The 12,820-nt window shown below is 43.4% G+C and overlaps 1 protein-coding gene across 2 annotated transcripts in view; it reads left to right on the top strand.

The window, feature by feature from the left end:
* The first annotated feature begins 4,719 nt into the window (after window positions 1-4,719).
* The window catches only part of MARCHF6 (membrane associated ring-CH-type finger 6), an 82,130-nt gene continuing 74,029 nt past the window's right edge, over window positions 4,720-12,820 (top strand). Inside the window, exon 1 of one of the 2 annotated variants that reach the window (XM_072807332.1) lies at window positions 4,720-4,957. In XM_072807332.1, coding sequence (XP_072663433.1) covers window positions 4,939-4,957 — 19 coding nt within the window. In that variant the 5' untranslated portion in view covers window positions 4,720-4,938. The remainder of the gene's footprint in view (window positions 4,958-12,820) is intronic. The other variant, XM_072807331.1, reaches the window with a different exon arrangement.

Raw genomic sequence — 12,820 nt, 5'->3', positions numbered from 1 at the left:
TTTGTTTTCTCATTATATTAGTTGGTTCCATCACTGGTGATGCTGACCACCCTGATCATTTAGTCATGCAGATTGTCTTCACTGCAGTTCCTCATTTCTTTTGTAACTGTTGGAAAATAGTTCAACAATATGCCAAAATCCTGTTCCCATCTTACCCTAAATTGACAACTCCAGGCTGAATCATCATAATGGTTGGCAAGCCATTTACTCTATCATTTCTTTTACATTTATTGGTTGTCATAATACTGCAAAGGGAGAGCTTTTCTTTCGCCCTAGTTATTCATGTCACCACAAACTCATGGATTCCTATTTTTTTCAATTTGTTAGAACCCATTAACTGTAAATATTTCATGCTCAAGTTGTCCCCAGTTTGTCCAATGGGAGCCCCTTTGAGCTGGTTTCAGCATCTTTTGAACATGCCTATGAGCCTTTGAGCCTTTGAGCATTTCCTTAATTTCTCTTATAAGATGTTCTTGGCTCATTTACTTTTCCTGCTCCAGCCCAAAAATCTGATATTCAGAATTTGGGTTCCCCTTCTTTTCCACATGAATACTTAAAAAATATTCAGACTTTATTTTTTTAGGACAGTTTAAGGTTCAGAGCAAAATTAGGAGGATGTTACGGAGGTTTCCCATACACCCCCTGCCCCTACACATGCATAGCCTGTTATCAACATCCCCACCAGAGTGGGACACCTGTTACAACTGATGAATCTACATTGATATGCCATAATCACCCAGAATCCATAGTTGACATTATAGCTCACTCTTGCTGTTGTACATTCTTTGAGTTTGGACAAATGTATAATCACATGTATCCATCATTATGGTATCATATAGTCTTGGTTCCTTTCAGTGGAACGTGGTTCTACAAAATTGATGCTGAACAAGCATAGATATGGTAATTAGGCAAAATGCTTTAGTATAAGCTTAAAATTGTTAACATTAACAAATTATTGGGGCGCCTGCATGGCTCGATTGTTGAGCATCTGCCTTTGGCTCGGGTCCTGATCCCAGGGTCCTGAGATTAAGTCTCACATTGGGCTCCCTGCAGGGAGCCAGCTCCTCCCTCTGCCTATGTCTCTTCCTCTGTGTCTCTCATGAATAAATAAATAAAATCTAAAAAAAAAAAAAAGGAAACCAAAATCTACATACTTAATGTGTTCAGGACTATTCAGGTATCACTGCATATAGATTCTCTCAGAGGACACAACTAGGAAATATGGAAGTATATATATTTTTATTTATTTATATTTATATATGTATTTCCCAGTTTATATAATATCTAATATGTATTTTATATAATACAAGCCTATAAATTTCTTTATCTGCTTATATTTTTAAAGCGAGTTCATAATGATACCTACATTTCCAATCCAAGACCTCTAGCTTTTCTCCTTTCCTTGTTAGTATTTTCTTCAGTGTGGGAAAGTGAGCATTATTTTCAATATCTTTACTTATTTTCTCAACATTATCAGTTGTCCAACCATATCGGTCTTCTCTGTCTGCCACCTACATGCCTCTCCCTTTTGGCTCCCATGTTCTTGACCACATTGCTATTTTATTTCACTGCAGAAGGCAAGAAAAATAGAAAAGAAAGGTGGAAGGGAAGGGAAGATGGAAGGGGAAGGGAAGACAGGAAGGAAGGGACAAGGAAAAGGAAAGAAAATAGGAAGAGTTTAGTATTAGGTAATGCCATAAATTGCCTTCATATATATTTTTTTAAGATTTTATTTATTTACTCATGAGAGACACAGAAGCAGAGGCGCACACAGAGGGAGAAGTAGGTTCCTCGCAGGGAGCCTGAAGTGGGACTCGATCCCTGGACCCAGGATCACACCCTGAGCTGAAGGCAGATGCTCAAACCGCTGAGCCACCCAAGTGTCCTGATAATTTGTCAATGTTGACAATTTTAAGCTTATGGTAAAGCATTTTGCCTAATTACCATATCTATGCTTGTTCAGCAACAATTTTGTGCAACTGTTGCAAAGTCATGGGTTTTCATATAAACATGGGCTCACAGTAAAAAGTTGAGTTTAATGTCAGTGTGAAGAGGGTGGCTGTTAATGGCAAACTGGTAAGGTTTAAAACTTGGGAAAAAAAAAAAATAAAACTTGGGAGGCCCACAGTTGATTCTGGTTCCTCTTCTATGTATATGGCCACAAGCTAGTTACTTATCAGTTGTGAGTCTCAGATTCCTCCTCCGTAAAATGAGTATAACATTTACTACACAGATTGCTATTAATGTTCATTGGACATAATAAGGAGTTTGGTTAATTATTGTTATTGTTATAGTTTGTGCCCAAAATATAGTCTTGCAGGTCTCCTCTTGCTCATTTTATTGCCATATGGAAATCCAGCATCACTATAGTATCCTCATGACACAGTAGACACACAAATGAGGCTAGAGCTATGTGTATGTTTTACCTTTAAGAGTTTGTTTTGATCAAAATAACATTTGTTCCAGATTAAAATTCTGTATCTAATTTAACATTGGTTTCCTTGGATAAAAGTGTGGCAAATGAAAATATTTTTACATAACATTGGTGTTCTCATTTGAAAACAGTAATTCTAACACAATGCACATGTATTATTTTGTCCTCCCCTTTCTCAGGGGAAATGTTCCTTTCATCACCTCGATAATGTAGTTCAGTGGCAGTGTCCATGTTTTTACAGATCTCGGCTCTTTAGCACAATCATTTGGTTCAGGGATGGGCACCTACCTGGACCAATTACCTGTCCTTCCCTGGGAATTTTTAACTTGGCACTAGAGATCATCACCCACAGCCCATCTGATGGTGAGGCTAAAGATGTAAACTTGAGATCTACCAGTGGCCTTTTCTCCAGCGGTATGGAGGAAGTTGGCCTGACAGCATGAAACTTGTATGCAGGGAGAACCAGAATTTAGGGATGAGGGCAGAGAGAGGGACTCTGGTTCTAGCAGTCGTTCAGGTCCATTACACCACTACTCCTGCCACAATTTGTTCAGATCAACAGCACACTCCAACATTGCCTACACGTTTAGTTGGGTTCTTGTCAGTGGCAACCAAGAGTGACTTGTCTATGTATCTCAAAAGGCTGTTGTGAGGACCAGTGTTTGGTATGTAGCAGGGACTCAGTGAATGTTGGCTTATTACTCTTATATTTAACTTCCAAAGGCTAAACGATAAAAGGTTGGGGTAATTCTCAACTCTAGAAGTAAAGTTTCTGAGTTTCAGTATGTAAGACATGTAAAGACAAGAGGGAGCCCTCCACCCTACCACATATACACGTTTCCCTCCAATCTGCGGCATGCTGCCCTGAGGTTTATATACCTGCCCTGGAATATTACCAGTACATCCTTCAGCGAATCTCCAAGTCGGTCTCCCGGAATCCCTCCCCCTATGCCATGCAACGGGAGGCCGGCTTTGGTGGTCCTGAGCTGTGCTCCTGGACTGGGCTCGGTGAGAAGTGCTCGGCCTCAGGCCTCACGGGGGTGTGAGCTCAGGTTGGGGTTGGCTGGGGCGGGGGGGGGGGGGGGGGAGAGGGGAGGGGGGATGGGCAATGAGCTTCCTTCAAATCAATCTCTTGGGAGATAGTATCAGCATTTTAAAGGAAAAGCTTAAATGTGATCAATTCTCAAGCTCAGTGGGTGTCCGTTATCGTGTCAAGGATTTGCCTTCTAGTGTCGGGAAACAGCGAAGTCAGCCAAATCCTGACATTAGTTGTCACGAGTTGCTCTCTTTTTGGAGGACTCCGCTTCACCATCTTTATTCTATGTCTCGTTCTGATTTGGGAGGCTCGGAGGAAGGGGGTCTTTCCAATTCCTTTAGTCACACAGATGGAAAAGATTGCTAGCATTCTTGAATCTATGTCTGCAAATCATCCGCATAGTGTTTAAAATATCTGTGTGTTGTGTGTGGATGGTTACTTTGCTTTCTACTCAGGCGAGTCAAGGGTGGTGGCCTTTCTAAACCGCATTTTCTTTTTAAAAGTATTTTATTTATTTATTCCTGAGAGACACACAGAGAGGGGCAGGGGTACAGGCAGAGGGAGAAGCAGGCTCCCCGAGGGGGCCCCACGTGGGACTCGATCCCAGGACCCCGGATCACGCCCTGGGCTGAAGGCAGACGCTCAACCGCTGAGCCCCGCCCCCCCGGGGGGGGGCATAAACCGTATTTTCCAAATAAACCTTCACTGAGAGAAAAGGCAAGCTTATGCTGAGCAAAGGGGTGCGGCGGCCGGCGCAGAGGCGGGCTGGGCGCATCAGGTCCGGCCGCTCTGGCCGCGCTGTTAGCGGCGGGCGTTCCGACCCTCAGCCTGGGGTTTGCCGACGTCCTTCCAGCGGGTCTCCCAGCAGGGACCCGGCAGCGCTGGCGCGCGTCTTCTTTCCGTACTTCCTGGAAACGTGCGGCAGAACGCCCCGAGGGCCGAGCAAACATGCACATTCCTGGGCCCTGTGCAGACGGGCGGCACGAGCCGCTGGCGGCGCGGGGAGGGACGCGGAGCCCGTCTTGTCACCCCGAGGAGCCCTGAGCCTCCCGACACCGAGGCAGCCCGGAGCCGGACGCCCACCGCCCCCGCCCCCGCCCCCGCCCCCGCCCCCGCCCCGCCCCGGCGCCCGCCGGGGGCGGAAGTGACGACACACGTCGTGGGGGGCGCTCCCGCCCCTTCCGCCCGGCGCCCCGCCCAGGCCTCTCCGCTCCGCTCTCCCCGCCCCCTCCCCTCTCACGTCCGCTTTCTGTCAGCCTGTGTCCCTCTCCCTCTCCCCCTCTCTCCTTCCTCTCGCTGCCTCCCTCGCACCTGAGCACACGCACCTGCCCAGGCCCGGCTCCGCTCCCGCCTCCCTCCTCCCCCCCCCTCCCTCCCCGCCCCGGCCGGAAGGCTCCGGCTCCGGCCCCGGCCCCGGCCCCGGCCGCGGGAGCCTCGCGGCTGCGTCACCGCCGCCCCCCCAGACAAGATGGACACCGCCGAGGAAGGTAAGCGGCGGCGCCCGCGCCCTTGCAGCAGCGCCTGGGTTCGGGCCAGGCCCCGCCGACCGCGGCGCTCGAGGCGGGCGGCGGGCCTGGGCGGCGCGGCGCGGCGGGGGGCGCCTTCCTCGGGGCGGGGGCGCGCGGTGACAGCGGCGGGGTCGGGGCGCCCGGGGCCGTTTGCCCGCCGAGCGGCCGGCGCGAGGGGCGGCGGGGAGCGGAAGGTGACCGCCCGGCGCCCCCCGCCGTTTCCCGCCGGTGCGCACGGAGGGCGGGGGCGCGCGGGGCCGGGGACTTCGCGCGGCGGGGATCGGGGCCCGCGCGGCCTCCCGCCCTCCCCCTCCCGCTGCCCCTCCCCCCAGCCCCGGGGCCGCGCGGTGGTCGCCGCTGCGAGGGTGGGGGCGGATTCCACGCCCTTGGCCCGCTCGGCTTGGTCTTCCTTTTTGTGGTTTCGCTTCTGGCCGCCCGGGCCCTCCCCTCGACAACAAAACTTCTTTGTTGACTCTGAAACTTCGCGAAAAATGCCCCGCCAGGTGACGGCCGGGCGCCGCGCGCTGAGCCCCGGGTGAGAACCTCGCCCTCCGCGGCCCCGCGCCCGCGCCCGCACAGTGGTTCGCGGACGGGGAGGAGCGAGGTGCTTTGGGCGTCCTTTGTTTCGGCGTCAGCTCCCTGACACCCAGGAACCAGGGTTTTCTGTGCTTTGTGGTGTGAGTGCGTGTGTCTCGGATCCGGTTGTTTGGGAACAAGTAACCCTCGTAAACGGAGCGCAGAAGGTACAAACACCTGTGAGTGTTGAGATGCGTCGGCTTGTCCGCCGAAGGTACATTAATTTCCAGCGCCTTAATCTTTTTAGAATCTATCAAATAGTTTCATGAGCCTGTAGGGGAAGTCGGAGAATTATCCCGTGCCTTGATGGCTTGGTTGCCAGCGAAGATGCCTTTACGCCTCGGCTGTTTGCGTGGGAATGTGTCTTCCGAGCCCCCCGGACCGAGATGGTGGTGGTGTTACGTGAACATCCTGGAGTACTGCCACGGCGTGCGGTAGTAAGACAAGTTAGGTACTGTCTGTGCAACGAACTGGCGGATTCGATTTCTCAGGTTTTGAATAAATTTTTCCTCAGGTCGTGAGAGCCTCAACTGTAATGACGTTTGTGCGACAGTTTGCAGAGCGCGCTCACGCAGCTGCACTTGGCCGGCGCCGTAGCCCCAGCGACCCGGGCGGTAGTAATATTTTTTACGGATGTGGAAATGCAGGCTTAGTTATTTTAACAGCTTGTCCGAGTTTCACACACTAGCGAGAGATTCGAACCTGTAATATCGTGATTACAAATGGAGTTTTCCGTTCATCAGGCTTCAGTTGTGTTTATTATACACAGTGAGTGAAGCTGGTTGCTGCAGGAGACTGCTGGAAAAAATAGTAAAGTGAAATTGCTGGGAGGTTAGGAATTACTTTGCTTTTGACAGATGGTCCTTGTGTGTAAATTTCCATCTGCATAGATTTCAGGTCATTTTGGATTCACATTTTAATGACTCAGTCTAGTAAGGCAAGTATTTACCACTTGATGTGTGCTGGCATATTACATTAAATTCCATTTTTTGAGCCTGGACACTTAGTACTTGCATACGTTTATGGTGCTGTAGTTCGTGGAAACCCAGGGATTTGCACGATCTGAGGGTTTATATGGAACCATGAAAGATTGATTTTCAGTGTCCTTCTAGTGCTTAAACATGTTTTTCCTTGTAAAGTTATAATTGGGTTAAGGTATAAATGATTTTTATTTATTGACTTGAACAGTATTTCTTATTGAAGTAACTGATTTCGAGTACGTGTGTGCTGTGTATTTTGCTGAACACTTCATACACATTTAATTATCTCACCATTTTGAGATAGGCAGTATCCACTCTATGGAGAGGAACGGAGGGTTGGTATGATTAAGTGACTTGCCCGAGTCGTACAGGTAGCAAAGGTCAGAGGTAAGATTCAGACTTGGGTCTGTCAGACCCTATGGTTAAAATAGATAAAATAACTTATTTTTGTCACTCCCTTTATAGGATGAATCATTTACATATCTTGACAGAACCTTTTTGGCATTTGTTTTATGAACTATTAATCATGAAATGAAAGTGAATTTTAATACTTCTCATGCCCACTTTTGCTAAGTTCCAAATTAGAAGACTTCTGAAATTTTCAAAACTAAAGTTAAACTTAAATTGAAAAAACATTGAAAGAAAAAAAAAGAAAAAAAAGAAAAAAACATTGAAAGGAGAGGGAGGATTGCAGAGGATTTCATGATAACGTGAATTAAAGCTTGGAAACAACTGCTCTATTTGCTAAGTTAGTTATTACAGATTATTTCTTAAAATGAAAAAATGCAGTTGGTTTTTTTATCTGATTACAAAAGAAACAGGTTTTCTTTGTAGAAGACTCAAGAACGAGAGAAAATTACAAAAATATGTAAAGAAAATGAAATTTAAAAAATTCTGTCACTTATTGTTAAAAAATGGTGTTGTTTAGTTTTTTGTTTTTTTAATATGTCAGTATGAGAATGTTACTAAAATGCCCAGCATACAAGGGGTAAAATAACATCTTGCTTTTTTCTAGGGTTCCATATATGGTGTTGTAATGCTCAAAATGTTTTGTATTGGTAGTAAATAGTATTGAATTCTGTTATTTGCCAGATGAATTTTGGCCCTTCATATTAATGTTTGCTAGATTTTTTAAATCATTTTTTAATTTTTATTTATTTATTCATGAGAGACACACACACCCAGAGAGAGAGGCAGAGAGGCAGAGACACAGGCAGAGGGAGAAACCGACTCCATGCAGGGAGCCCGATGTGGGACTCCATCCCGGGTCTTCAGGATCAAGCCCTGGGCTGAAGGCGGTGCTAAACCACTGAGCCACCTGGGCTGCCCTGTTTGCTAGATTTTAAAGATCTCTAAAAAGTGTTCGATGTATTAAATTTTGTTTTTGTAAAATCAACAGGCTTATAATCCATTCTCATAAAACAAGATAAATGACTCATTTGTATTATTTGTATGTAGTTTCTGTGAGTGTAGATAGGTTATTAAACTGCTGTCATTAAATCTTTAAACTTCAGAGGATCTGCAGCTTCCTCATTTTATGGTTTAGGAGTCTGATCTGCAATGCACTGAGATTTTTCAGTTTCAGGGGAAAAAAATCTGTCTTTTGTTTAAGGATATACATTTTCTAAACGGAAACACACCACACTGTTGGAATGATGCAAGCAAGTATTGATGTATGAAACCCTCATGAAGATATTAAAGACATTTTGCCATAGTAGTAGAGTGTTCTAATTTCAGTCCAGGGATACAGACCTGACTTTTTTTTCTAAATTACTCTTTACCCTCGCAAGATGTAATACAACATCTCAGTAATTTTTTTATGGAGTGCCAAAGAAGTTATTCTTTATGCTTTATGAGACATATTGGGAAGATATGGTGTTGAAATGTATTACATTTGATTATGTTCTCTATTTACTATGGCAAAACCTGAGGTGATGGTTTTGGAAGAAATGAGTTAAAAGAATGGGAAGTTGTCAGAACCAGACAGCTAGTTACCATCTTTCTAGAACCACATGGTCTTTCATCTCTGCTTCCAGGCATGTCTGCTTCATCTCACCATGGATCAACTTTTACTGTCTTGGCATGCTCATCACCACCAAGCAGATATGAACTTATTTGACAAATGTTTATTGAACACCTGTTACAAGCCAGGCACTATTTTATGCACTTCGGGCTAGGCAGGGAACAAAATAGTCAAAATCCCTTATTTCATAAAGTTTACATTCTTGCTTTTAGCTTGGTAGGAGAGGAAGGGAAGACTGAAAACAAATTGTATGGCATAACTGGATGGTTATAAATGCTGTGGAGAAGAGTAAATCTATAGGGAATAAGGAGCGCCAGGATAGGAGGGAGGGTGTTGCAATTTTAAATATGGCAGTGAAGGAAGGCCTCACTGAGAAGGAGCAAAGTAGGAGAGGGAGATAGACATGTGAATACTCTGTGGACAGAGCATTTTAGGCAAAGAAAGAATAGCCAGTGTGAAATCTCTAAGATGGGAGTATGCTAGGAATGTTTAAGTAATAACCAGGAGACCAGTGTAGCTGCAATGGAGTGAATGAGTTGGGCAAGAGTAGTAAGTACAGTATGAGGTTAGAGAGATCATGGGGCCAGTGGGGAGTAATAGAAGTATGTAAGACTTGTCTTTACTTTTACTTTTGTGAGATAGCGTTTTGAACAGAGGTGAGGCATAAATTGTCTTGCCATTCTGTCACTGGCTATGTCCCTGGATATCTGTCTTTCCTGATCAACTTAATCTTAAATCCAAATTTCTGGAAGCTAGAATCTGATTAGCCCATGTTGGGTCAGGTGCCTACCCACCACCCAGTTAACTGGGTGGTGGTGGGGAAGATAATGGAAGAATAGAAATCATTATCAAAAGGCACAAACTAACAGTTATAAGGCCTGGAGATATAGTATACAGCATGGTGACTATAGTTAATACTATATTATATATTTGAAAGTTGCTAAGAGAGTAGGTCTTAAAAATCCTTATCACAAGAAAATTATGTGTGGTGATGGATTTAACTAGACTCACTGTGGTGATCATTTCACAACATATACATATATTGAATCTATGTCATACACTTGAAACTAATATTATATGTAAGTTACATCTGAATAAAAAGAAAAGTCAGGGCTCTGTTCACTCTGGGTCAGGGTGGACATCCCCAAAATTGTCTTCGCCATTGTTGAATACCTTCCAGGCTGGAATGCTGTGAGTGATTAATGTTGGGTTACCTGGGTATCCTTTTCCAGACCAGGCTTATTTTAGTTGGGCTTTACTTCTCTCCTGGAAGGACATGAAGATGGCTTATTTTTAGTATAATACAGGTAAAATGGAAAGAGTTCTTAAAAGGAGAACAGGAAGTAAGACCCCCAAGGAAAAACTTACTAATTCACACTATATTTTAGAATGCTATTTCAGTGGGCAAGGCACAGAGTTTAAGTTCAGGTAGTGGAGAAAGAAACAACAAATTCAGGCAGAATTTATAGAATATAGTGATTGATGAACTGATACAGGGAGGAGGATTTGAAAATGATTTCTAGTGCAGTTTCATTAGTTCTGAATGGGGAGAGAGAAATTCAGTTTTGGATTTTGTATTTGTAATGGGTGCCATAACAAAGTACCACAGATTGGGGGGCTTCAGTGGTAAAAAGTTATTTTCTTACACTTCTCAGAGACCAGAAGGTGTCTGCAGGGCTGGTTGCTTCTGAAGCTTCTGTCCTTGGTTTGCAGATTTTTGTCTTCCTGTGTCTTCATGTGGTGTTTTCCTTTGCACGTCTGTGTCCTAATCTCTTCTTACGGAGGCACGAGTCATGTTGAATTAGGGCCCACCCTAATGACCTTATTTTTAACTTAATTACCTCCTTAAAGACCCTGTTGTCTACTAACACAGTCATTCTGAGGTTCTAGGGGTTAGAACTTCAATATATGAATCTTGGTGGGGCTCCTGGGTGGCTCAGTTGGTTAAGGGTCTGCCTTCAGCTCAGGTCGTGATCCCAGGGGGTCCTGGGATTGAGCCCCTGTGATGTTGGACTCTCTGCTCAGCGGGGACTCTGCTTCAACCGTTCCCTCTGCTTCTCCCCTCCTCCCCCCCCAATGCTTGCATACTTTCTCTCTGGGTCCCTCAAATAAGTAAAACCTGAATTTGGTGCAGCTGGCAGAAACAAGATAGTTCAGTCCATAACAGACATGGCGAGTTCTTGAAGGCTTGGAAGACATTGAAATATTTTCTGTACACGTTTTTTAGAACTGAACTTCATTATGATATTCTTTTTACTTTTTCTCTCTTCCTACCCCCAACTTGTGTATTTTTTAATGATAGGCTAATAAGGTATAGTTTACATATAATCACATTAGGAGATTCCTTTTTTTTTTTCATTTGTTTATCAAATATGGAATACCTGCTATGTTCTTAGGCCCTTTGCCAACTGTTTTCTGCGTGAATTTCATTTCCCTCTTTATTAGCCATTTCAGTTCTTTCTTTGTTTTTTATTTATTTTTATTTTTTAAATTAATTTTATTAATTTTTATTAAGGAACAGTTTGAAACCATTGCTCTTAGAATTCCTTTATACTTTTAAATACTGAGGACTTTTGTTTTTGATATCTTTTTACTATATTAGAAATGAAAACTTTAAATGCAATACATGTTAACAAAGGTAACTTTATGATAAGTGCATTTTCCAAGACAAAAAAACTTTAGTGAGTAGCATTGTTTCCATTTTTTGCAAACTTCTCTTTATGTCTGGATTATTAGAAGACAATTGGATTCACATCTCTGCCCCTGCAATTACTTTTACCTATGTTTTAGTTAAAGTGTGTGAAGGAGATTGGGCTTCACACAGATAATTTGAAAAGGGAGATGTATTTTCAGGTAATTTTTGATGTCCTTTGGTACTATGCCAAAATTCAAGTGGTAGTTTTTTTAAGCAGTATAACATTTGAAAGCATATAAATCTCTTTTTAAAAATTAAATCAACTTAAATTAAAATCCATTCATAAACGGACAATTGATTTTTGACTTAAAATACAAAAGCAGTTTGGTGGAGAAAGTATAGTTTCAACAAATGGTGCTGGAATAATTGACTAGCCATAGGCAAAAAAAAAAAAAAAAAAAAATTGAGCCATACCTTGCACCATATACCAAAATTAAAAGGGATGTTAAATGTAAATGAAAAACCTGTGAAACTTTTAGAAGAAACTCTAGGAGAAAACCTTCGTGATGTTGGGTTAGGCTAAGATTTCAACACTAAAAGTATGATCTGAAATAAGTAGTTGATAAATTAGATGGCATCAAAATTCACAACTTAAAAAACAAAAAAAAAACAACAAAATTCACAACTTGTGCTCTTTGAAAGACACTGTTAAGAGAATGAGGACAGCCCACAGAAAATGTTTGCAAAATGTATATCAGATAAAGGACTCATTGGAGGACATTAAAAAAACTCTCAAAACTCAGTAAGAAAACGAATGACCCAGTTTAAGAGGTTTGTACACTTCACCAGAGAATATATGCACTGGCTAATAAGCATATGAAAAGATGCTGAGCATCACTGGTCATTACATACATGCAAATCAAAACCACAGTGAAATAATTCACACCCACTAGGATGACTGTAATCAAAAGGGACAGATAATCAGTGTTGGCAGGGATATGGAAAATTGGAACCTTCATTCATTGCTGGGGAAAATGTAAAATATAGTGTGGCTAACCTCAAAAAGTTACAGAGTTGCCATATGACCCAGCATTTCCATTCCTAGGTATATACACAGGAGAATTCAGAATATATGTTCACACCCCGTTGCCTATTGATGATGAATGGATAAGCAAAATGTAGTATATCTATAAAGTGGAATATTATTTGGCAATACAAAGGAATGAAATACTGGTATAATAGCTTGGTTGAACCTCATAAATTTTGTGCTAAGTGAAAGAAACTGGTCATGAAACTCCACATTCTAAGTGATCCAAATAGTGTGATTGATATGTTCTCAAATAGACAAATCTATATAAAGAGAAAAGATGGGGGGCAGCCTGGGTGGCTCAGCGGTTTAGCACCGCCTTTAGCCCAGGGCCTGATCCTGGAGACCTGGGATTGAGTCCCACGTCAGGCTCCCTGCATGGAGCCTGCTTCTCCCTCTGCCTGTGTCTCTGCCTTTCTCTCTCTCTCTCTGTCTCTCATGAATAAACAAAATCTTAAAAAGAGAGAGAGAGAGAAAAGATGGGGAATGACTGTTAATAGTTACAAGGTTCCTTTTTGTAATGATGAAGATGTTAACAAAT

Source organism: Canis lupus, chromosome 31 (genome assembly GCF_048164855.1).
Source record: "Canis lupus baileyi chromosome 31, mCanLup2.hap1, whole genome shotgun sequence".
Lineage (NCBI taxonomy): Eukaryota > Metazoa > Chordata > Mammalia > Carnivora > Canidae > Canis > Canis lupus.
This window is presented reverse-complemented; position numbering and strand designations above follow the sequence as displayed.